This window comes from Rhincodon typus, chromosome 21 (genome assembly GCF_021869965.1).
Source record: "Rhincodon typus isolate 14 chromosome 21, sRhiTyp1.1, whole genome shotgun sequence".
Lineage (NCBI taxonomy): Eukaryota > Metazoa > Chordata > Chondrichthyes > Orectolobiformes > Rhincodontidae > Rhincodon > Rhincodon typus.
This window is the reverse complement of record NC_063352.1, coordinates 8,223,868-8,246,214: the sequence shown is the minus strand read 5'-3', so window position 1 is coordinate 8,246,214 and position 22,347 is coordinate 8,223,868. Positions and strand designations below refer to the sequence as shown.

At 42.7% G+C, this 22,347-nt stretch overlaps 1 protein-coding gene across 1 annotated transcript in view; it reads right to left on the bottom strand.

The window, feature by feature from the left end:
• The window catches only part of si:dkeyp-72e1.9 (syntaxin-binding protein 4), a 70,136-nt gene extending 54,427 nt beyond the window's left edge, over positions 1-15,709 (bottom strand). Inside the window, exons 1-5 of the mRNA XM_048609673.1 lie at positions 15,615-15,709; positions 13,724-13,797; positions 9,643-9,738; positions 6,958-7,027; positions 3,609-3,683 (exon numbers count right to left, since the gene is read on the bottom strand). Coding sequence (XP_048465630.1) covers positions 3,609-3,683; positions 6,958-7,027; positions 9,643-9,738; positions 13,724-13,797; positions 15,615-15,709 — 410 coding nt within the window. The remainder of the gene's footprint in view (positions 1-3,608; positions 3,684-6,957; positions 7,028-9,642; positions 9,739-13,723; positions 13,798-15,614) is intronic.
• Positions 15,710-22,347: the final 6,638 nt, after the last annotated feature.

Genomic DNA, 22,347 nt, shown 5'->3' with positions numbered 1-22,347 from the left:
GGAATAGGTGGGTGGAACAGATGAATGCCTGGTGGAAGAGTTGGTGCAGGTGGGAGAGTTCCTAGTTTGATGCGTTCAACAGATCAGATGAACAGCAACAGGACTGAAATAACTCCACAGAGGCCAGTATCCTGTCACCCAGTCACCAATTATTTACACAAGGAGAGTCATTGACACTGATCCAGCTCCCTCAGAGCCATTTCTCAGAGTGAGCAGAACCCCTGACACTCCTGTTTATATCTGTCAGCCAGGGCTCCCTGATTGGACCAGATTAACAGCCCCAATCAGGGAACTCATATTCTACAATAACCTTGTTTGATGACCTTGTTACAATCACTACAGGGACCAACATCCTGTTTAGGGGGATGGGGGTTATCACTGTTGTTGGAGTTTTAAACTAATTTGGAAGGGGCAATGGGATACAATGTAAAAGTGGTGCAGGAAGTGACATGTATAGAACAAAACCAGGTTGATCAAAAGTGCTACAAGAGAGGGGCCAGTACTGGGCCTAGTTTGAGAGAACAAAACCAGCCAAGTGGTAGAAATGTCTGGGGGAAGCATTTTGGCAATAGTGATCATAACTTAGTAAGATTCAATTTAGCAATGGAATAGAACAATGGGGAAACATTTTGGTAATAGTGAGCATAACTCAGTAAGATTCAATTTAGTGATGGAAAAGAACAAAAATGGACCAGAAGCAAAGGTTCTGAAATGGCTGGGGAGAACAATTTTAAATATGTTAAGCCAGGATCTGGCCGAAGTGGACTGGGAATAGCTATCTGCAGGAAAATCCACATTAGGAGACAGTCAGAAGTGTAAGAGTGAGAGCGCAGGGTCAATGTTTTCCCATAACGGTGCAGGAGGCAAGGCTGGAACCAATAGGTCCAAAGAACCCTGGGTGTAGTGTCAATGGATGGACGGAAAATATAAAGGAAAAAAAAAGGAAGGTCATGGCACATACCGAGAGCCCAAAAAGCTGTGAAAGCCCTAGATGAGCATAGAAAGTACAGGGGGTTACTTTAAAAAGTTAGGATAGTGAAGGTGGGGCTTGAAAATCACTGGTGGGTAAAATAGAGGAAAATGCAAAGGCATTTCCTAAATATACTAAAGAGAGAGGATGACCAGGGAAAGAGTCATGCTCATTAGGGATCAAAATGGCAATCTATGACATAGTTACCTTTTAAATGAGTACTTTACACCTGTATTCTCTACAGAGAAAGCTGAAGTAGGTAAGAATTCAGGGAGAGAAGCTGTGATATCCACGAATATGAAACATCAGCTTTCCTGCTCCTCTGATGCTGCCTGGCCTGCTGTGTTCATCCAGCTCCACACCTTGTTATCTCAGACTCCAGCATCGGCAGTTCCTACTATCTCTATTAAGGAGGTGGAACGTCTTTGCCGTTTTAGTGGGCTTGAAATTGGCCCAGATGAGATGTATCCCAGGATGCTGTAGGAGCCAAGGGTGGAGATTACAGAGGCTCTGACATTAATTTTTTAATCCTCTCTGGCCATAGGAGGAAGGTCAGAGGACAAAAGGACAGCTAAGGTAGTACCATTATTCAAGACACTTGGTAGGGATAAGCCAGAGAGCTACCAGCCAGTGAGTCTAACATCTGAGGTAGGGAAACGATTGGAAGAAATTCTGAAAGACAGAATCAATCTCCATTTGGAGAGACAAGGGTTAATCATGGATAACCAGCATAGCTTAGTAAGGGGTGATCCTGGTAAACAAATCTGATTGAATTTTCGAGGAGGTGGCTGGGTCTGTTGGTAAGGGTAGCGCAGTGGATGCAGTTTACATGGACTTCAGCAAGGCTTTTGTCAAAGTCTCAAATGGCGACTGGTTGGAAGCTAAGTGCCCGTGGGACCCAGGGAAATTTGGCAAATTGAATCGAAAATTGGTTTAGTAGTAGGAGTAAGAGGTTGATAGTCAATATTTGGTAAATGGAAGCTGTGTTCTGAGGTGTACTGCAGGGTCCAGTGCTAGGTTTCTTGCTGCTTGTTGTGTACATTAATGATCTAGGCATTGTAATCTGTATTATAATCTGTCGGTATAATCTGTAAATTCACAATTAACACCAAGAAATGGTGGTCTGGTAAATAGTGAGGACAAAAGCCTCAGACTACGAGCCAGTGTTGATTGGCTGGTCAGATGGGCAGAACAGTGACAAATGGCATTTAACCCTGAAAGTTGTGAGTTGATGCATTTTGGGAGGACTAACAAGGCAAAGGAGTACACGTTAAATGGCCAGATCCCAGGAAACACAGAGGATCAGAGGGACTTTGATGAGCATGTCCATTAATCATTGACAAAAGTAGTATAGATTGATAAAGTGGTTAAGAAGACATATTGCCTTTATTAGTCAAGGCATTGAATACAAGAGCAGGGAGGTCGTGTTGGAGCTGTATACAACATTAGTTAGGCGACAGCTGGAGTACTGTGATCCCTCCCCCCATTCTACCCTGTCTCCCCCCCTCTCTCTCAAGCCCCCTCTCCCCCCCCTTCCCCCCCTCCCCCCTCTCTCCCCCCCCCACCCTTCCATCTCTCTCTCCCATGTCTCCCTCCCCTCTCTCTCTGCAACCCCCCATCTCTCTCCGTCTCCCCTTCTCTCTGTCCAGCCGCCCCCTCTCTCAAGCTGCTATATTCCCACTCTTTCTGGTCACCAAACTGTAGGATGGATACAATTGCACTAGAGAGGGTGCAGAGGACATTCACCAGGATGTTACCTAGACTGGAAAGACTTAGCTATGAAGAGACACTAGCCTGGTTGGGGTTGTTTTCCTTCAAGCAGAAAAAGGTGAGAGGCGACCTGATTGAGTCACACAAAATGATGAGTTTGAGGGGCGTAGATAGGGTAGAAATGGATAAATGAGTCCTTTTGGTAGAAGGTTCAATAATGAGGGCACACTTTTAAAGTAAGGAGCAGGGGGTATAGAAGGGTTTGAAAAAGAAATTTTCTCACTCAGTGGTTGGTGGGTATCTGAAAAGGTACAAACAGGAATGCTCACAACATTTAGGAAGTACTTAGACGAATACTGGAAATGCAATAGCACATGGACCATGTATGGACCATATGCTGAGAAATGGGATTAGAGATGATAGATGTATGCTGACTAACATAGACACAATGGGCCAAAGGGTCTTTTCTCTGTGCTGTAAACCTCTTTGACTCTATCTCTGGACTGGTGTCCCAAACAATTTTTGTCCCTGAATGAACGTCACAAAAACAGATCATCTGTTAACGATCTCAAGTTGTTTACAGGATCATGCCAATCGCAATTTGATTTTGCATTTCCAACATTACAACAGTGACCACACTACATAGCGAGCAACAAGCTCCATTGAAAGTATGTGAATTTGGGCTGTGGGCACAGATCATGAGAGTGCCGAGTGAAAGGACATTTGGCGGTTCTAGACAATGGCCCGCGAATGTATTTAGATCCAATTTCAGGCTGAACGTTGACAGTAGCAATAGGCCACCAGGCTTAAAACTGTGGATGAGTCAGAAAAGAAACTAAGAGGAGAGTGACGGCTGAAGATGGGAGAAGGGGTGGCAGGAAACCACAAAGTAACAAAGCCAGAATAAGTTGCGACATCATTCTCTTACCTGCCCTGTTCATCTCTAGCGATCATCAGCCGCATATTATTGGACGATGAGGCTGCTCGAAGGATTTCTACTGCACTAGAAACAAGATGCAAGACAAGGCGGTGTCTAGACACATTACAACAGTGAACACATTTCTAAAACACTCTATTTTGCTGTAAAGTGCTTTATAATGTCCTAAGATCATTAAAGACATAATATAAATACATATTTCTTTCTCTGTCTTCATTTCTTTCACTCTCTTTTTTTGTTTCTCTTTCTTTCCCTCCCTCTCCCTTTGGAAATATTTGAAAGTAAAGTTTCAGAATGTGCCTTAAATTGAGGTTGGGAGGGTCATCCCCGCTTCCCCTGGCTACAGTAGAATGCCGAAGGCTTTCCAGTTCTCAGTGGTTAGCACTGCTGCCTGCCAGGGACCCAGGTTCAATCCTAGCCTCAGGTGACTACTGCCTGTTTTGAGCTCGCACATTCTCCCCATGTCTGCGTGTGTTCCCTCTGGGGTCTCTGGTTTGCTCCTGTGGTCCAAAGATGTGCAGGTTAGATGGATTGGCCATGCTAAGTTGCCCATAGTGTGCAAGCTGGGTAGGTTATCTGTGGGCAATGCACAGATTGGGAAATGGGGCTGGTCTGGGTGGGATGCTCTTTGGTGGGTCAGTGTGGACTTGATGGGCCAAATGGCCTGCTTCCACACTGCAGGGATTCTATTTTTCAGTTGAGGCAGTCCCAGATTTCATCTCTACAATGAGTTAACCACTGCTGTAGCTAGCTGCCTTGGGGTAAGCCAATCTTATGGTGAAGACCCAAAAGAGGAATTAAGGCCCCTCTTTGGTCCATTGCCTGTTTTCAGTGTGAGTCCTGGGTGGGTTTTTTTGCCTTCACTGATATGATAGTGGAACACTTCCATCTGGAAATCTGTGTATAACCCTCTATGTACGTTAACTAAGACTCAGCAAGTGCCTATTCTGTGCTCAGTAGACAGCAACCTGGTCAGAATTGAGTCTTTATTCAATTGACTCCAATCCTGGTGGAAGGTCACATGCCTACAGCAAACTAAGAACATTTGTACATTTCCACCCAAAGAGCGCCCAATATAACAGCCTCAACTTAAAGGAATGAGTTCGGTTCATCAATGTGCTGGTGGACCATAGAACTATCGAAAATAGAAGCAGGAGTGGGCCATTCGGCCCCTCAAAACTATTTCACCATTCAATATGATCATTGCTGACCATCCTACTCAGTCCCCTCTTCCTGCTTTCTCACCATAACCTTTGATCTTTTTAGCCCTAGAACTAAATCCTTCTTGAAAACATTCAATGTTTTGGCCTCAACTGCTCCCTCTGACAGAGAATTCCACATGTGCAGGCAGTGCCTATAGAGAACAAGGCTTAGAACAGGCAAGAACTATATGAGGGTCATTGGTCACAGTGACAGTAGTTGAGCAGTTAATTGTATTTAAAAGCTATCATTACAAGTGAAGACAAATTAAAGTGGTGGACTTGGGACTGTATAACTAACTGGTATAAGAGGCGTTGCTGAAGAGAGAGGGAGACGAGTTTCTCTCATGCAATGCTCTGTGCAATTGTTCAACAAATTGCAGCTGAGCCTGAAATGAAGTTTATTTTAAAAGTGCTTTTGCAGTCTGGCAGGGAAAACTGACAACTCTAGCAGATAGTTGTCCAACCCCGTAACACACAGCAGGATCCTCTCTGCTCCCTGGACGAAGGTAAATTTGAACCTTTTACTTTCTATCTCCAAGCAGCGTGGCATGAGAGGATGCCATAGCCACATGTTCCCTGGTTGGTAACACAGTGGGAAGGAGACAAAGCTAAACCTGTCACTGTCATCACGAATTTGATTACTGGCCGTGAGCAAAATATGTGTCGGCCGTCTCTGTGCTTGATACTTTGTTTTAAAATAGCAATTTAAAGAAATGTCATTCGTAACAGTACAGCTTTGATAAGGATTCCAGCAGTCAGCCTGCAATTACTTGGATTATCTCAGGAGGTGGTAATGTTGATTCTCTGGGGGCATGGGCTCAAAGAACACCATGGCGGATGGTGAAATTCTAATTCAATAAAAATTTAGACCGTAAGACCATAAGACATAGGAGCAGAAATTAGGCCATTTGGCCCATCGAGTCTGCTCCACCATTCAATCATCGCTGATAAGTTCCTCAACCCCATTCTCCTGCTTTCTCCCCGTAACCCTTGATCCCCTTGATAATCAAGAACCTATCTATCTCAGTCTTAAATGTACTCAATGACCTGGCCTCCACAGCCTTCTGTGGCAGTGAATTCCACAGATTCACCACTCTCTGGCTGAAGAAGTTTCTCCTTATCTCCGTTCTAAAAAGTCTTCCCTTTACTCTAATTTGGATGAGGGTGGAAAAAAACCTGTGGGGCCACGTCAGCACTGTTGATTGCTGGGGGCAAAAAAACCCCATCTGGTTCACAAATCCCCTTTAGGGAAGGCAATCTACTGCCCTTACCTGGTCTGGCCCACATGTGACTCCAGACTCACGGCATTTAGGGATGGGTAATACATGCTGGCCTAATCAGTGACACCCACATGGCTTGTGAATGAATTAAGAATGCATATATATAACAAGAACCAGATCTAATAAGTCACATATAGGAACAACGAGCAGGAGTAGGCCATTCAGCCCCTCGAGCCTGCTGCACCATTCAGTGTTATCATGGCTGATCTCTTCATGGCTTCATCATTTTCCTGCCCACTCTCCATAATCATTTAACCCATTACTAATTAAAAATCTGTCTATTTTGTCCTTAAATTTCTTCAGTAGCCTATCATCCCCCACACTCAGGGGGAGTGAATTCCACAGATTCACTCTTTGAGGGAAGTAATTCCTCCTCATCTCTGCTTTGACTTTGTCACCCTTTAGCATAAAACGATGACTTCTCTTTCTGAATATTTGAAGAATATTTAGGGTGGCTTAGTGGTTAGCACTGCTACCTCATAGCGCCAGGGACGCGGGTTCAATTCCACCCTCGGGCGACTGTCTGTGTGGAGTTTGCACATTCTCCCTGTGTCTGTGTGGGTTTCCTCTGGTTTCCTCCCACAGTCCAAAGATGTGCAGTTTAGGTGGATTGGCCATGCTAAATTGCCCGTAGTGTTCAGGGATACGTAGCTTAGGTGGGTTATAACGGGGTGGGATGCTCCAAGGGTCGGTGTGGACTTGTTGGACCGAAGGGCCTGTTTCCACACTGTAGGGATTCTATGTTCTATGTAATGCTGATTGGCCAGCTGCAGCTGGATTCTGTGTCTTGACTTGTCCCGTTAGTGAGATATGAATGACTGAGACAGTCTCTTTCATATCACTAGTTTTCTCCTGTACCTTTCATTCGTCACTCCAACCAGACTCTCACCATTAACCTCAAGAATCTGGTCTCCAGGCTGCAGCTGACCTATAAATGAAGGAAAAATGTTTCACAAGTGTGTTCGAGGCAATAAATGAAAGACACAGTTAGCAACCATAACACTTGTATGTGCAAATGGGGAAACATACTGGGAAGCATTTGCAAAGCAATTGGACAAAAGTTATTTAAAGGCAGAATAAAAGTTTAATGCTACATTTCTGATTTCCGAATTACAAAAAGCAGACTCAATGGGCCAAATAGCCTACTTTTGCTCTCTGTTTGATGGCATTAGAGGATGGGAATTAAAGCTTGCCTAAACCTGCAGTTTCATATATTTTTGGTCTTGCTTGAAAAGGGTGGCCATCACCTTCATCAGGAGATAATAAAGCCCATCCTGGATGATCTAAGTCAAGTGATAGGGTGTCATGGTGCTATCCCAACCTCAGTACGAATCCTCAGAAGGATTTGACACTAAGTATTCTACTCAGAACAGATGATGGCATTAGGAGTGTTGGCTCCTGTTCTCACTGATATGTGAACATAAGGATATAAGAAACAGAAGAAGGGTGTAGGCCATGTGCATGCTTCATCATTCAATACAATCAGAGCTGATCTAACTCCACTGCACTTTCCCACCCACAGACCAGAATTCCTCAAAACCCTGAGAGATCAATAATCTATTATTTCTTTCTTACTCCATACTCAACAGTTGAACAGTCACAGCTCTCTGGGGTAGAGAATTTCAAAGACTCACAATCCTCTGATTGAAGAAACCTTTCCTCAACATAACACTAAATGATCAATCCCTTATCCTGGATTCCAGAATCATGGGAAAGAACATCTTGCAAAGTGTAGTGTGTTTCGATCAGATTACCTCTCACAATTTACAGAGGAGTAGAGGACCCTATTTAATGTTGCCCACAGAACAGTCAGTGAATGGTCTGGTTGCTGGCCTTTAGGCTTGAGGATCCATTTGAGGATGGATTGGAGAAGTTGGGACTGCTTTCCTTGGAGAGGAGCAGGCTAAGAGGAGAGCTGATGGAAGTTTTCGAAATCTCCAAGCAACTGGACAGATAGGGAGAAAAGAGCTCACTGCTCTGAGAGAACTAAAGGTTTTATCAGCGTAAAGAAGAGGTGACATTTTAGGTCAGACAATGCACGATAGGTATGAAGCCTTGTTTAGAATCCATTTGTGGTTTGGTTTGGAGTCAGACTGATTTTATTTCTAAAGTAGGAACTTATAAACCGTTCTCTCAGGACGCTAACTTGCAAAAAAAATCAGGGATTTGCAATTACACATTAATCAATTTAAACTTTCTAACTGATTAAAGATTTAACAGCATCTTGGTTTGCTTAATACATCCTCCTCAGTTGTGTGACCCTTAGATCTTTTACTTATAAATTCTGTGTCTGGTACCACCTCTCTCACTAACGCCTGGGCAAGTAGCGAGGCTCCGAAAGCTTGTGTTTTCAAATAAACCTGTTGGACTATAACCTGGTGCCATGTGATTTATTACCTCGTCATTAGAGAGAGATGACTGGTGGTGGTTTAACCAAAGATCCTTAAACAGCACCTTTTAAACCCACGACCACTTCCATCTAGAAGGACCAGGGCAGCAGATACATGGGAACACCACCCCCTGCAAGTCCCCTCCAAGCCACTCACCATCCTGACTTGGAAATATATTACTGTTCCTTCACTGTCGTTGGGTCAAAGTCCTGGAATTCCCTCCCTAATAGCATTGTGGGTCAACCTACAACACATGAACTGCAGTGGTTCAAGAAGGCAGCTCACCACCACTTTCTCAAGGACAACTGGGGACGAGAAATAAATGCTGGCCAGCCAGCAAAGTCCACATCCCAAAAAATGTATAAATAAAAACATCCTGAGGGCACCATGCCTCAGTTCAAGGAAGAGTTCTTCATGGTAACCTCAGCCAGCAGTGGGAATTGAACCTACAGCGTTGGCATCACTCTGCCTCACAAGCCCACTGTCCTGCTAACTGACCCCTTACATCTGCATGACCTCCCGGTAGAATTGATAGTCCTGTACTCTCTTGGCTATCAGTCACAAATCATGAACTTCGATTGTACAAAACACAGTTGTTTATATCTTATTGTGCTCCAGATCTTAGGTACCCATTATTTCCCAATTACCCCTGCCTGACCTCACCCCTGTCCCCCAGTAACTCAACCTTAAAACTCCCATCCAGATGGTTAAGATCACTTTGTGGCCTCACTTCTCTTTCCCTATCACTATCATCCTGCTTAATCCAATAAGGTCCCCAGATCTCCTCAATGTGTTCCTCTGACTTAACCTTCTGGTGAATGTCACCCTGGCCCCTTCCCTTTGCTCTAACTGTATGCCCACTGGCTATAGGCCCCAAGCTCCAGAATTCCTTTCTTACACCCCTCTCTTCCTCAATGACCATTTCTTTTAATCTAGCTTTTGGACAATCCTTCCCTCTCCTTCTTTCACTGTGTGTTTATTTCTTTTTGCTTATGCCTTGGAATCTTCTCCTACATTAAAGATGCAGCAGGAAAACGAGCAGCTGTTAAATTGTAAGCAAGCATGAAATAATTATCAGCGTATTTTAATATTGGTGGTGGCATGGTGTTACATGACATGAATAATAGCCACTGGCCATACACTGACCACTCACCGTCCACTGAAGCTAGACCACCAGGCAGAATCCTCTTCACATACACCCCGTACTCCTCTCCAGTCAGCTCCCTTAACCCTCCGATCACCTTAATACCTGCAAGCACATGTCATTCACATGCAAAGCATCAATTGAGTGTGATTTCCATCGTAGGCCCACCACTAAACATAGAAACATAGAAAATAGATGCAGGACCAGTCCATTCGGCTCTTAGAGCCTGCACCACCATTCAATACAATCATGGCTGATCATATAATCTCAGTATCCCATTCCCGCCCTCTCCCAATCCCCCTTGATCCCTTTAGCCACAAGGGCCGTGTCCAGCTCCCTCTTGAATATATCTAACGAACTGACCCCCACAGCTTCCTGTGGGAGAGAATTCCACAGGTTCACAACTTTCTGATTGAGGAACTTCTTCCTCATCTCAGTCCTGAAAGGGTTTACCCCTTATTCTTAGTCTGTGACCCCGAGTTCTGGACTTCTCCAACATCAGGAACATTATTTCCACATCAAGTTATCCAGTCCCATCAGGATTTTATATATATTTCTATGAGACACCCCTCACTCTTCTAATCTCCACTGAGTACAAGGCCAGTCAATCTATTCTTCAGTACAAGCCCAACCTATCCAGACTTTAAATGTGTAAAGGGCTCTGTATTGTATTCCGCTGTCCAATACTTTCCAGTGACTCTGTCTGGACCTCAGTTAGGAAAGATAATTAGTTGAGTGCAGTCCAAATAAAGTCTTATACTTCGCTGAAGTGATTTCATTAAGACAGCCATGATTCAGTTACTGAATGGACTGCGGGAATGTTGGGATTTTTTTACCAAACGTGAAGCAAGTGAAGTTAAATAATCTACTTCATTGTTCCATCTGCGATTGCTACGTGGGTAGAGCTGTAAAATATTTCTTCCCTTAAACTTTTACAAATTAAAGTACCTTTGAGAGTGTGTGTGAACGTGCTGAGGTTGATAACACGCTAAAGCTTTTCATCAAGGATATATTCTTATGCATTTTTAAAATCTTTATTCTTTGATAGAGTCATACAGCACAGAAACAGACTCTTCGGTCCAACCCGTCCATGCTGACCATGTTCCCAAACTAAACTGAATGTCCCTAATGTCAAAGGGGGACACGGTATAACCAAACCAAGGTGGCTAGCTGATCACCTAGAAGGATTAATCAGGCTTAAGCGTAAATATATTGACCAACTGAAACAACACAAGACTCACGTATAGGGATAGGTACAGTGCACAGTTAAGGCAGCGAAAGCTGCTGTCTGCTACAGGTCAGTGGAAATGAAGGTGGCAGAAATCTCCAACAGAAACAATAAACCCTCTGCCTGTGATATTAGAGGTCGGAGGATGATTAAGACCTTACAGGATGCTAAAGGATTACCCATGAAATATACAGCCAGGCTCTGGAATAAATGGGTCCTTTGCTTCAGTCTTTGCTGAATGCACAAGGGGACTATGTACAGTTGTACAATGTGTAGGTGGCGCTAAAATGGGCTAAAACGTTAAAACAGATACACATCCTTGTGCCTGGCTTTTAACTCTGGACTGGTTGCAGCTGCTCTTTGTATGAGATGAGTTAGAAACTCACACACTAGCCCTGAAATGAGGCCCAAAGCTCTGATTCAAACGCTGCTGACTGATTTCCCATCGGTAAAAGAAACACTAAAAATTAGCTTTTAAATTTTTTGAGTTAATTCACGGGTTGAAGTGGCGCAAATTTTTGACAACTGCAAACTTTGACAAGAGCACTTTCTGAAAAACAGAATCCCCAATTAACATATTTCAATTCAAAACAAAAAAAGAGGCGCTGCAGTGTGAATGTAGGAAAAGAAATAATCAAATATTTCACTCAATCAACACTTCTCTCTATGCGGTGATACCCTGGTGCTAATCAGTGTTTTGCAAGTAAGCTAATTGCGACGCTGGGATTGCCAACACCGGCAATAAATACAACAGCTTGGAATCAATTATAACAGATCTGTCTGATCTGATTTACCTTACCCCTGGCCCACGTGATATCAGGATCATCTGCTTTTTTGTATTAGATGCCTTCTATAAATGCACAAGGTCATTGCTGCCTATGTTTTAATCGGTCAATGATTGGACTGTGTCATTCACTGCCAAGCGCCAGAAGAGTACAGGATTTCAATAAAAACCAAAGAGAACTGCAGATGCTGTATATCAGAAACAAAAACAGAAATTGCTGGAAAAACTCAGCAGGTCTGGCAGCATTTGTGGAGAGAAATCAGAGTTAACGTTTCAGGTCTAGTGACCTCAGAACTTCCTCAGAATTACCGGATTTCCTTTAGTTTCCTTTATTATTCCTATATAATATCAGTCTTTCTGTGCACATGTCTCCCTCCCTGACAAACAGCAGAATAAATTCAAAATTCATCCACATTGAGGAGTGGTCATCTTTCTCAATATAAATTTCTTTGCTATCCTCATTTAGTAATTTCTTGTTTAAAGTCAGATTTATGAATAAAAGCCATTTCATATGTGAGTAAAAATTGATTGAAACCTGTCGTTAATGGTTATATCAACAGTAACCAGTGTGAAATTTCCAGACCATATTGATTCAGATATTTGCTAATCAGTCTGTCCAGATATGTTACTGCTCTGATTTGGAGCAAGTGGGACTTGAACCTAGGCCTCCTGCCTCAGAGCTAGGGACACTATCACTGAGCCCCTAGGCCACACTGATTCATTATCACCAGTCTTACTGAAAAAAAAACCCAGCTGGTCTGAGAAGCAGAGTCAAGGAACAAAATACAAATTAAACTATTTTATTAAATGAGGCTTGTGGCTGCACCTTCTGCACATGTGCTGGTTTATGCCTCATGTTCCACGTAACAAGTTCCTAATTTTAGGTAAGGATATGAAGAGAGAGGATAATATTTAGGACAGAGTCATCTTTGACATGTTGGTCTTAGATGGATAGATGCTGGCAGGGAGCAAGGATCTCAATGACTGAAGACCAAGAGTGAAGAAAAAAGGGAAAAAATACTTATAAGGAGAATCAAAGTTAAACAATAGTTTGTTCAGATTGCTCCCAAGCTACTTGTACAGACTACCGCTTCTATACTGAGTGCCTTTGCTTATCAAATCCAAATCAGTTACAGTGAAGGCCAAACAACAGGAAGCCCACTCAGAGCTGCCCCCTCACCACTTTCTCACATTTGACTCTCTCTCCCTGGGATTATTAGAGTACAATGAAATTTGCATAGTGAATTATGCATTTAGTATACAGATTGGTGCTCTGACAGATGGAACAGTGAACCTATCTTTCAGGATCATTATCATAGCTTCCTGAAGATCAGCAGCTGAAATGCAGCCATCCTCAGATGGACCACTAGATATAACCTGGATCTCAGATTCCTGTATTGATAAGACTTAATGCTTGTATTCTACCAATAGTCACAGCAGTTTGCACCACTCTGGGGGCCACAAAAACCCTGGTCCATGCTGATTAGCTTCTCTTTCTAGCACTGAAGACTTTGCATTGGTCTTTGCGTTTGTTGGATTGGAAAAGGAAGTGGGTTCGCCTCACGATGTTGATCCAGGAATGTCTGCTGGGAATGTGGGCACTTTGGAGTCGAATGGAATTCATATTAGAATAGGGGCCTGCGGGGTCAAATAATCCAGCACTGTCAAGGTCACATGGGAACATGGACCTCTTGGTCAAAGTGCCAGAGTATGAATTGCATTCGTGGCCCTCACAACTAATCTGAAATAAATCCCCATGGGAGTCAAAATTTGAGAAGGGCAAGTGCAACTGGGGAAGAGGAAAAAACACCTTCCAGTGAACAGACACAACGGTGGAAGATTTTCTCCAATGCTGTAATAGGAAGATAACAGATATAGTCATCAAATGTAGTGAGCACGATTGCATTATACCACTTCAGAATGTCACATAGCTTGTTGCAACACCTTGTTATTCAGAAAGAAGAGGGGCACTTTCATAATGAGTCTAACACAAATGCACAAGGTCTAACGCCCATTCTCTTCCCCATTAAGTGTTCCTCAGCTTCATTGCAGAGGGAAAGTGTCACAGGGTCACTTACCCAGTCCATTTTCACAGTCTGTGAAGTCTACACAGTGTACTCTTCGGTCTACTCCATAGGGCCCCAGTACTGTCCTAGAACGGAAGAAACAGTTACACTTAGTGCACATTGGACTTCCAATGAAACAATGATGCCTTTACTTTGAGAAAGATTGCCACTATTCTCGGCTGGTGGATTCTGCAGGAGTGCAGGTCCTCAGAAGTCCTTAGCCCTATCAACAGACCGACAGTAATTGGACAGTTAAATTTGAACTGATAAAAAGCTGAAAGCAGGCCATCAGATCTGGATCAACTCCAAAATGTTAAATCCTCGATTCGACCATCAAATCCACATTAGAACAATGACAATACTCCAGAATTATCTCAATGTGAAAAGTGCTTGGAGACATCTTGCAATTGGGGTGCGATGGTACAGAGATTATTGAGGATATAGCCAGGAGTGCAGGCTTCTGGTTGTGAACCATCTCAGAATGCAACATGCTGCATAGAGAAAAATCTATTTCTATCGCACTTGTGGTCATTTCCAATTCGAAACTTTTGCCCTCAGACAACGTGTTTAACAGGGAATGTACTGTATTGTAAATATTAAGACTATTGCAATTCTGTTGAGTGGAACATGCTGTAGGGAGTCAAGTTGAATTTTATTGCAAATTCTGTAATATTCAAGTCAAATGTTTTGTGATTGAAATAACAGCACACAGAGGCCAGTATCCCATCAAAAAGTCACCCCTTTTTTTCACATGTGTACCTTCCATGGGCTGTGATCAGCCAGCTCAAAGCCAGTCCATAGACTTAGGAGACTCTGAATCTCCTTTTTATATCAGCCAGGGCTCCCTGATTGGCCCTGGTTAACAACCCCAATCAGGAACTCATAGCCATGAGATCCAATTGACCCAATCACTACAATGATGTTCCTTTTACAAAAGTTTGCGAATAAAGTGTATGTTTGTGGGAAATTAGCAGTGAAGAAGGCTTTTACGGCTGTGGTTCTCTTCTCTGGAACAGAGGAGGATGAGGCAAGCTTTACTTGAGGTATAAGGGGCCTGGATAGAGTGAACAGGAAGGACCTGATTGGCTTCACAAGGAGATGAGTAATTGACTTAACTTAGGAGCATTAACCAATCTGGAGGGCAATGTCCGTTACTCAGACAAGGTTGAGGGTCTGGAACTCACTGCCTGCAGGGATGATAAAGACAGAAACCCACGCAGCATTTAAAGATACTTGGATCTGTACTTGAAATGCCGCAACCTACAAAGTTATGGGAGAAGAGTTGGAAAGTGAGAAATGAGGCTGGACAGTTCATTATAGGGCAGCAGAGAAATATGAGCTGAAAGACCTCCTTTTGTACCTTTCTTAGCATCATGTGTCTATTCAGAAGTTTCTTCCATTGCTCCTCAAATAGATCAGATTTTTAACTCCTTCAAATATTTATTAAACACAATAGTTTGCCTTTCGTGCCACCTTACTGCCGCACACTGATTCAGTGAGTTTTTTTTAATTTAAATGACTGATGTCTCATCTTGAATTTTAGCTTTGTGTTTCTAAGATATTTCCAGACAAACTTTAGCAGTGGAGTTGCAGGTTTAATGTTGTTCGTTGAGATTTGTTAGTTGAGGGAAAATAAGGAATGTTGCAGTCCTGGCTGCTCACAATTATCATTAAAACCTGCACCAAAATTCATTGCACTCTTTTTCAGTTATTGCTCGTACAGAAAATTCCAAAGAAAAATTCACTTTGGATATGTTGCTCAGTCGCCCATAAGTTGCAGCTAAGTAAATACTAACAAAGGAGGAACAAATTAACCTGTCGCAGAAGTCTAACATTAATTAAAACATATTAAAACGGTTCAAATATAGTTGGAACAATCTGTCAGTGAGTGCCCACTGAGTACACATCCTTGTCCATATATCGACGGCTGTTCTTATAGAGCAGGGCAGAAGTGAATTCAGGAGCTGATTCTTCCAGCATCCAAGGGATTGTCACCATTTCCCTGAACACAGCCAACATTAACGTTGACACAAGGCATGATTATTATTGTTCGTGAGACTCTTTAAGGCCATGAGACTATAAGAAAAAGGATGAGGAACAGGCCTTTTGGCTCCTGTTCTTCCATTCAATAGCATCAAGTCTGATCCGACCTCCCTCACATCCACTTTCCTGCTTTTCCCCCATTATCTTTGATTCCCCATCTGATCAAGAATCTGTCTATCTCAATCCTTAAATATACACAAGGACTCTGGCCCCACAGCTCTCTGTGGCAAGGAGTTCCAAAGACTCACAACCCTCTGAGAGAAGAAATTCCTCCTCATCTCAATCTTAAATTGATGCCCCTTTCTTCTGAGACTATGCCCTCTGGTCCTAGACTCTCCCACGAGGAGAAACATCCTCTCAGCATTTATCTTGTCAAGCCCCTTAAGAATCTGTTATGTTCCAATGAGATCACCTCTCACCTTTCTAAACTCCAGCCTTCACTCATAAGACAAATCCCTCCATACCAGGGATCATCCTAACGAACCTTCTCTGAGCTGCCTCCAATGAAATGATACTTTTCCTTAAATAAGGGGACTAAAACTGCATCATAGTAGTCCAGGTGTGGTCTTACCAGCACCTTGTACAGTTGCAGTAAGACTTCTGTACTCTTATACCCCAATTACTTTGAAATTGTACTGTGCTGTACTGTTCTATGTTCTATCTTTACTCAGAGAGTAGTTGGGGCGTGGAATGCATTGCTGGAGAGGGTAGTAGAGTCGGCCTCATTAGGGGCATTTAAGCGGCTATTAGATAGGATGATAGTATAAGGTAGGGGTGGAGGTTAGATAGACCGTAGGTTTAGGATAAAAGTTCGGCACAACATTGTGGGCCGAAAGGCCTGTACTGTGCTGTACTGTTCTATGTCCTATGTTCTAAATAAGGGCCAACCTTCCATTAGCCTTCCTGATTACCTGCTGTACCTAGCTAGTGTGTTCTATGTGCAAATACTTCAACTCCCTTTGTGTTACAGCTTTCTGCAGCTTCTCTCCATGTCAATTACTTTCGTTAAAATTCTTCCAGTGCCAACTGCATTCTTCCCAGACCAGGTCCAGATTTTTCCTCGGAAGTGCAAGGTTTCTCCCCTCCCTACACCTCGACACAGATTGATGGTGCCATTTTGTTTGTGCTATGGGGTCCTGAGGAACAGGACAGCCCTGAGAACATTCTGAAAACAACAACACTGCGCTGCTGTTTCTTTTCCCGAAAGAATAAATAGCGACATCCTCATGAGACGGACACATTTCCAAATCACCGGGACACCCCACAATGTTTAAAAAGTACTTGGATGAGCACTCGAAGTGTCATAACCATCAAGGCTATAGGCCTAGCAGGGGAAAGTGAGTCTGATGTCGGTAGTAGCACATTTTTGATGGTACAGACTTAATGGGCCGAATGGTCTAATTGTATGATTCTTGCTACAACTGAACCTGCTTGCTGCTTTGGCGAATAAATGAGAATGGAAAGAAGATTAGAGCCTCCACAGAAACTATCCATGGCTGCAGGCCACAACGTGCTTGTAAAAGTGCATGTCACCACGGCAACACAGACTCCCTGAGTGAACTGCAACACACCATCACCAACTGTGACTGTTTTCACGTGCGACATTAACTAAAGTTGAGAGAGAAGGTTTATCAGGGCAGCAGGCTGCGAAAATGTCTGTGCGAAAGGTGCAGAGAGTCTGGAGAGTAAGATCTCTTAAACTGCACTTGCCCTCCATAAAATTCAGTAGAGACAACCAATGATTTGACCAGAATGTGTCTGAAAAGTAGCTCCAGCCAATGTTTTAATCAAAGTGACTCGTAAACTAAGGCTGGGTCTTCCTGAAATTTTAAAACAATTCCACGATTCTGTTTGCGGAGATTAGTCAAATGTTGGCACATCTAAAAAGCCTGAAGATGGACAGCATAGACAAATAAAACTAGTGATTGAATTAAATTCTTGGTGACACAGACCTATTTTCACTTTCATAAATCAGGTTACGAGGCTACTTACAGAATTAGCTCAAATGTAAATATTCTATTTTCAATAAAAACCCAACCCAGAGGGAACTGATCCTGGAAAGGGATGTAATCTCACTGGGCTCTGAGGGATGTGGGCTACGGTGAGGCATGTGGTAGAATTGGTTGCAATGCTCACTGATGCTCATCTTGATGTCAAGATCATCTTGCCACATCTTGTTCACTATTCTTAAGTGGCGTGGTGAGATTTTTGCTAGGCAACAGTATGTTCCCAATTGACGCTTATCATTGCGTGTTAAACACATTGCTAACAGCCTAACCTGGCATGGATTGTGATCTTACCACACAAACTAACTGTCAGCAAATCTCAATATGGAAACTAAAGCTTGTTCTTGGTATCACAGAATCCCTACAGTGCAGAAATAGGCCATTCAGTCCATCAAGTCTGCACCAACCCTCCAAAGAGCATCCCACCCAGACCCCCAGCCTATCCCCATAACCCCACATTTGGCATGAGTAATCCCTCTAGCCTACACATCCCTGGACACTACAGGCAATTTAGCATGGCCAATCCACCTAACCTGGACATCTTTGGACTGCGGGATGAAACTGGAGCACCCAGAGGAAAACCACGCAGACATGGGGAGACTGTGAGAGGGTGGTAATAGTGAGATTGCAGCAAATATCGATCTAATTCTATACAGAGCAAGGGCTGGAACAGACTGACATCATTATCAACTCAGAGAAGATTAAGGTCAGCAATTAAAGGATAACTCAGGTCACACTGCAAGATACTGTTTATGAAAAGCAAACATAATCAACAACTTTTAACAATGATACCATCACAGCCACTGGGTTTTTATTTCATTTTCCATGATGTGGACATCACTGTAAGGTTGACATTTCCCTGTTTCCTGTTGCCATGACATCTCTTTGCCTGTAAAAGTCACTCAAAAATGTGAGAGGGGAACTAAAAGCCGAGTAGAATATCTATGAAATCAGTTAAGTAGTTCACCTGTTATTATTACTGCAGGACACACTGAGAGGGGAGGGGGTGAGATCTATCATGAAAGACAGCAACCTACAAAGCTGATTGTAGTCTATAGATAAAATCGTTTTTCACAGAATGTAGCAAAGCTCACAAACGCATAAATAACATTGAGGAAACACACAGGCAGATAAAGCAATCCTTGTAAATCTGTCTTCATTACTAATGCTCTTTAAACTCCTGCTTTTGTTATACACTCGCTTTTACAAGTGAAAAGTCTCTGTCCTTATAAGATACCTTGATATTAGACTTTGTCTCTGAAATGGCCCTTGATTTTGGCCAAGTGAAGAAGAATTTTCTCCAACTGATTGATAATAAGAGACAGTGTATTAAACTAAGGAGATCTCATTTTTATTAACCGGTTAAACACTGGTACATTAACTGCTTATTTCTTTACCTGTAGCTTTCATGTCTTGTAATTCTATTTCCTTCTATATACCCAAAAATAACAACCATTTTGGTAAAAACTCATTAGATCCCTACCTCCCATTCCCATTCAACCTCAATGCCATGGTCCTGTTTCATTTTAATTTCAAAGAAGTAGCTGAGTATTGAAATCCTTAAGCAAGGAAATGCTAGGTTGGGGAGTGTAGGCAGCATGTTATTATAGTATTTAAATCTTGAATTCAAGCAACAATTGGAACTCTTCCCAAACTCAACGATTTGAAAAGCACTCTCCCCTTTCAATAGAGTGCACCACGCTGAACAAATATGTTATCATGATGACTATCAACATTCGTTCAAATTTTTCCAACAGTGCCACAACAAATATCACAATGAGATCCTTCTTGTTGGTACAAAGTATAGCAGTCATGGTCAGATAAAGGAATGCCTTATCTGAGTACAGATTGTATCAAACAACTCAATTCTACCAGCAACGTCATGACATGGATTACAGTAGATTTCTCAACCACAAGACCATCTAACTTAGTCAGATAGTGAAGATCAATTGTGTTTCTAAAGGTTATTATGTACTGTAGAAAGAAACCATTGAGTATGTGGAAATAAACTGCCTCTCACATACGTATTATTAAAGTAAACCTACCCATACAGGTGTAACATCATCAGTGTCTCCATAGTCTATCTTACTGGTGAAGTGTCTAACTTGAGCCACAATTAAATGACTGAGCATGCTCTGTGAAGGAGGGCAAGTGATAATAGTCCCAGCACAGGGCTTTGAACCTCCCATTTCCTTACACCGTGTGGTGGCAACAGAAAATATTCTTGTCTCAAACAATTTCAAACAACAAATGCAGGAGATTCAAACATAAAGAGACCAGATCCTAATCAGACCAAACCATAGATACAAATACTCTTAGCAAACCCAACAAGGAATATTGACACAGCCTCTGCCTTTTATTTAACCGGTGCCACTTTTAGTGACGTTTGTGCCAGCGATTGTCTCAAATATCAACACTGACTGATTTGGGCGTAAGGATATTTGAAATGTTAACAATCAGAAAGGAACAACACTGTTATGTCTTCAATGAAATCACTTTAAGATGAAAAAGAGACGTGGAGGTTTTCCCCTCTATTCTTGCTTACTTCTTTACACTTTAAACAGCATTGTATTTGTCTTCGCGAGACAGTATAAAACAGCGGGTAGTGAAATTACAGCCTACTTCAGATTTCTCCTGATTTTTATTCCTTGCCTTCAATGGGGATGCAAGCCTTCGACTCACCGTCACATCCTCTCTCTGGCATTAATGCACAAAATCCTTCCTCAAAACTCTGCTTAAAAAACCTTTATTGCCAGTAATGAGCTTCCTTTGAATGAGGACAAACTTTTATTTATGTCATGCCATTTCACAACTTCAAGATGTTTCAAAGTGTTTCACATTCAATTAACTCCGCTAGAAATAACATTCACACCACACACATGCCAGTCTATGACCATCACCAATAAGAGACAATCTAATCACTGCTCATTGACAATCAATGATGTTACCATCGCTGAATCCCTCACTATCAACATCCCAGGGATTACCATTGACCAGAAACTCAACTGGACTTGCCATATAAACATGAGGTTTCACGAACTAGTTGGAGGCTAGGAATACTAGGGCAAGTAACTCAACTCCTCTCCCCCCAGAGCCTGTCCATCATCTACGAGGCCCATGTCAGGAGTGTGATGGAATACTCCTCACTTGCCTGGATGGGTGCAGCTTCAACAAACTGAAGAAGCTTGACACCATCCAGGACAAAGCAACCTGCTTGATTGGCACCACATCCACAAGCATTCACTCCTTCCATCATTGACACTCAGTACCAGCAGTGTATACTATCTGTAAGATACATAGCAGAAATCCACCAAAGATCCTCAGACAGCACCTTTCAAACCTACCTCACTTCCATCTGGAAGGACAAGGGCAGCAGATACATGGGAACATCACCCCCTGCAAGGTCCCCTCCAAGCTACTCACCATCTTGACTTGGAAATATATCGCCGTTCCTTTACTGTCGCTGGGTCAAAATCCTGGAATTCCTCGCTAATGGTGTTGTGGGTCAACCCATAGCACAGGAGCTGCAGCAGTTCAAGAAAATAGCTCATTACCACCTTCTCAAGGGTGACTAGGGCTGGGAAATATATGCTGCCCAAAACACCAATACTCACTTCCCAAGAGTGAATTTTAAAAAAATGTACAATTGCTGAACATTGAAGTCAAGTTTCTCAATAAAAGACCCGACAAAGAACATGGGATACAAACAGTTTACAAAAGGATATCAATAGTTTATTTAAGTGGGCAAAAAATTGGTAAATGTAGTATGATGTGGGAAAATGTGAAGTTGTTCAATTTGGAAGGGAAAGCAAAAGAACAGACTATTGTTTAAATGGAGAAATCTGCAACACACAGGAACTTGAGGGAACTTGTGCATGAAACATAGAAAACTTACACACAAGGGCAAGAGGTAATCAGGAAGGCTAATGGAATGTTGGCCCTTATTTCAAGGGGGTCGGAGTATAAGAGCAGGGAAGTCTTCCTGCAACTGTACAAGGTGCTGGTGAGACCACATCTGGAGAACAGTAAGCAGCTTTGTTCCCCTTATTTATGAAAAGACATCATTTCATTGGAGGCAGTTCAGAGAAGGTTCACTAGGATGATTCCCAGTATGGAGGGATGGTCTTATGAGCAAAGGCTAAACAGTTTGGGACTCCATAAAAACCAAAAGAACTGCAGATGCTGTAAATCTGGAACAAAAACAGAAGTTGCTAGAAAAACTCAACAGGTCTGGCAGCATCTGTGAAGAGAAAATCAAAGTTAACGTTTCAGGTCCGTTGATCCTTCCTCAGAACTGTTCTCTGATTTTTTCTTCACAGATGCTGCCAGACCTGCTGAGCTTTTCCAGCAACTTCTGCTTTTGTTGTTGTTGTTGCTGTTGAGGTTGGGACTCTACTCGTTGGAGTTTAGAAAAGTGAGAGGTGATCTCATTGAAACATACAGGATTCTTAAGGGGCTGGGCAGGGTAAATTCTGAGAGGATGTTTCTCCTCATGGGGAGAGTCTAGGACCAGAGTCCAAGTCTCAGAATGAAAGGGGCACCAATTTAAGACTGAGATGAGGAGGAATTTCTTCTTTCAGAGGGTTG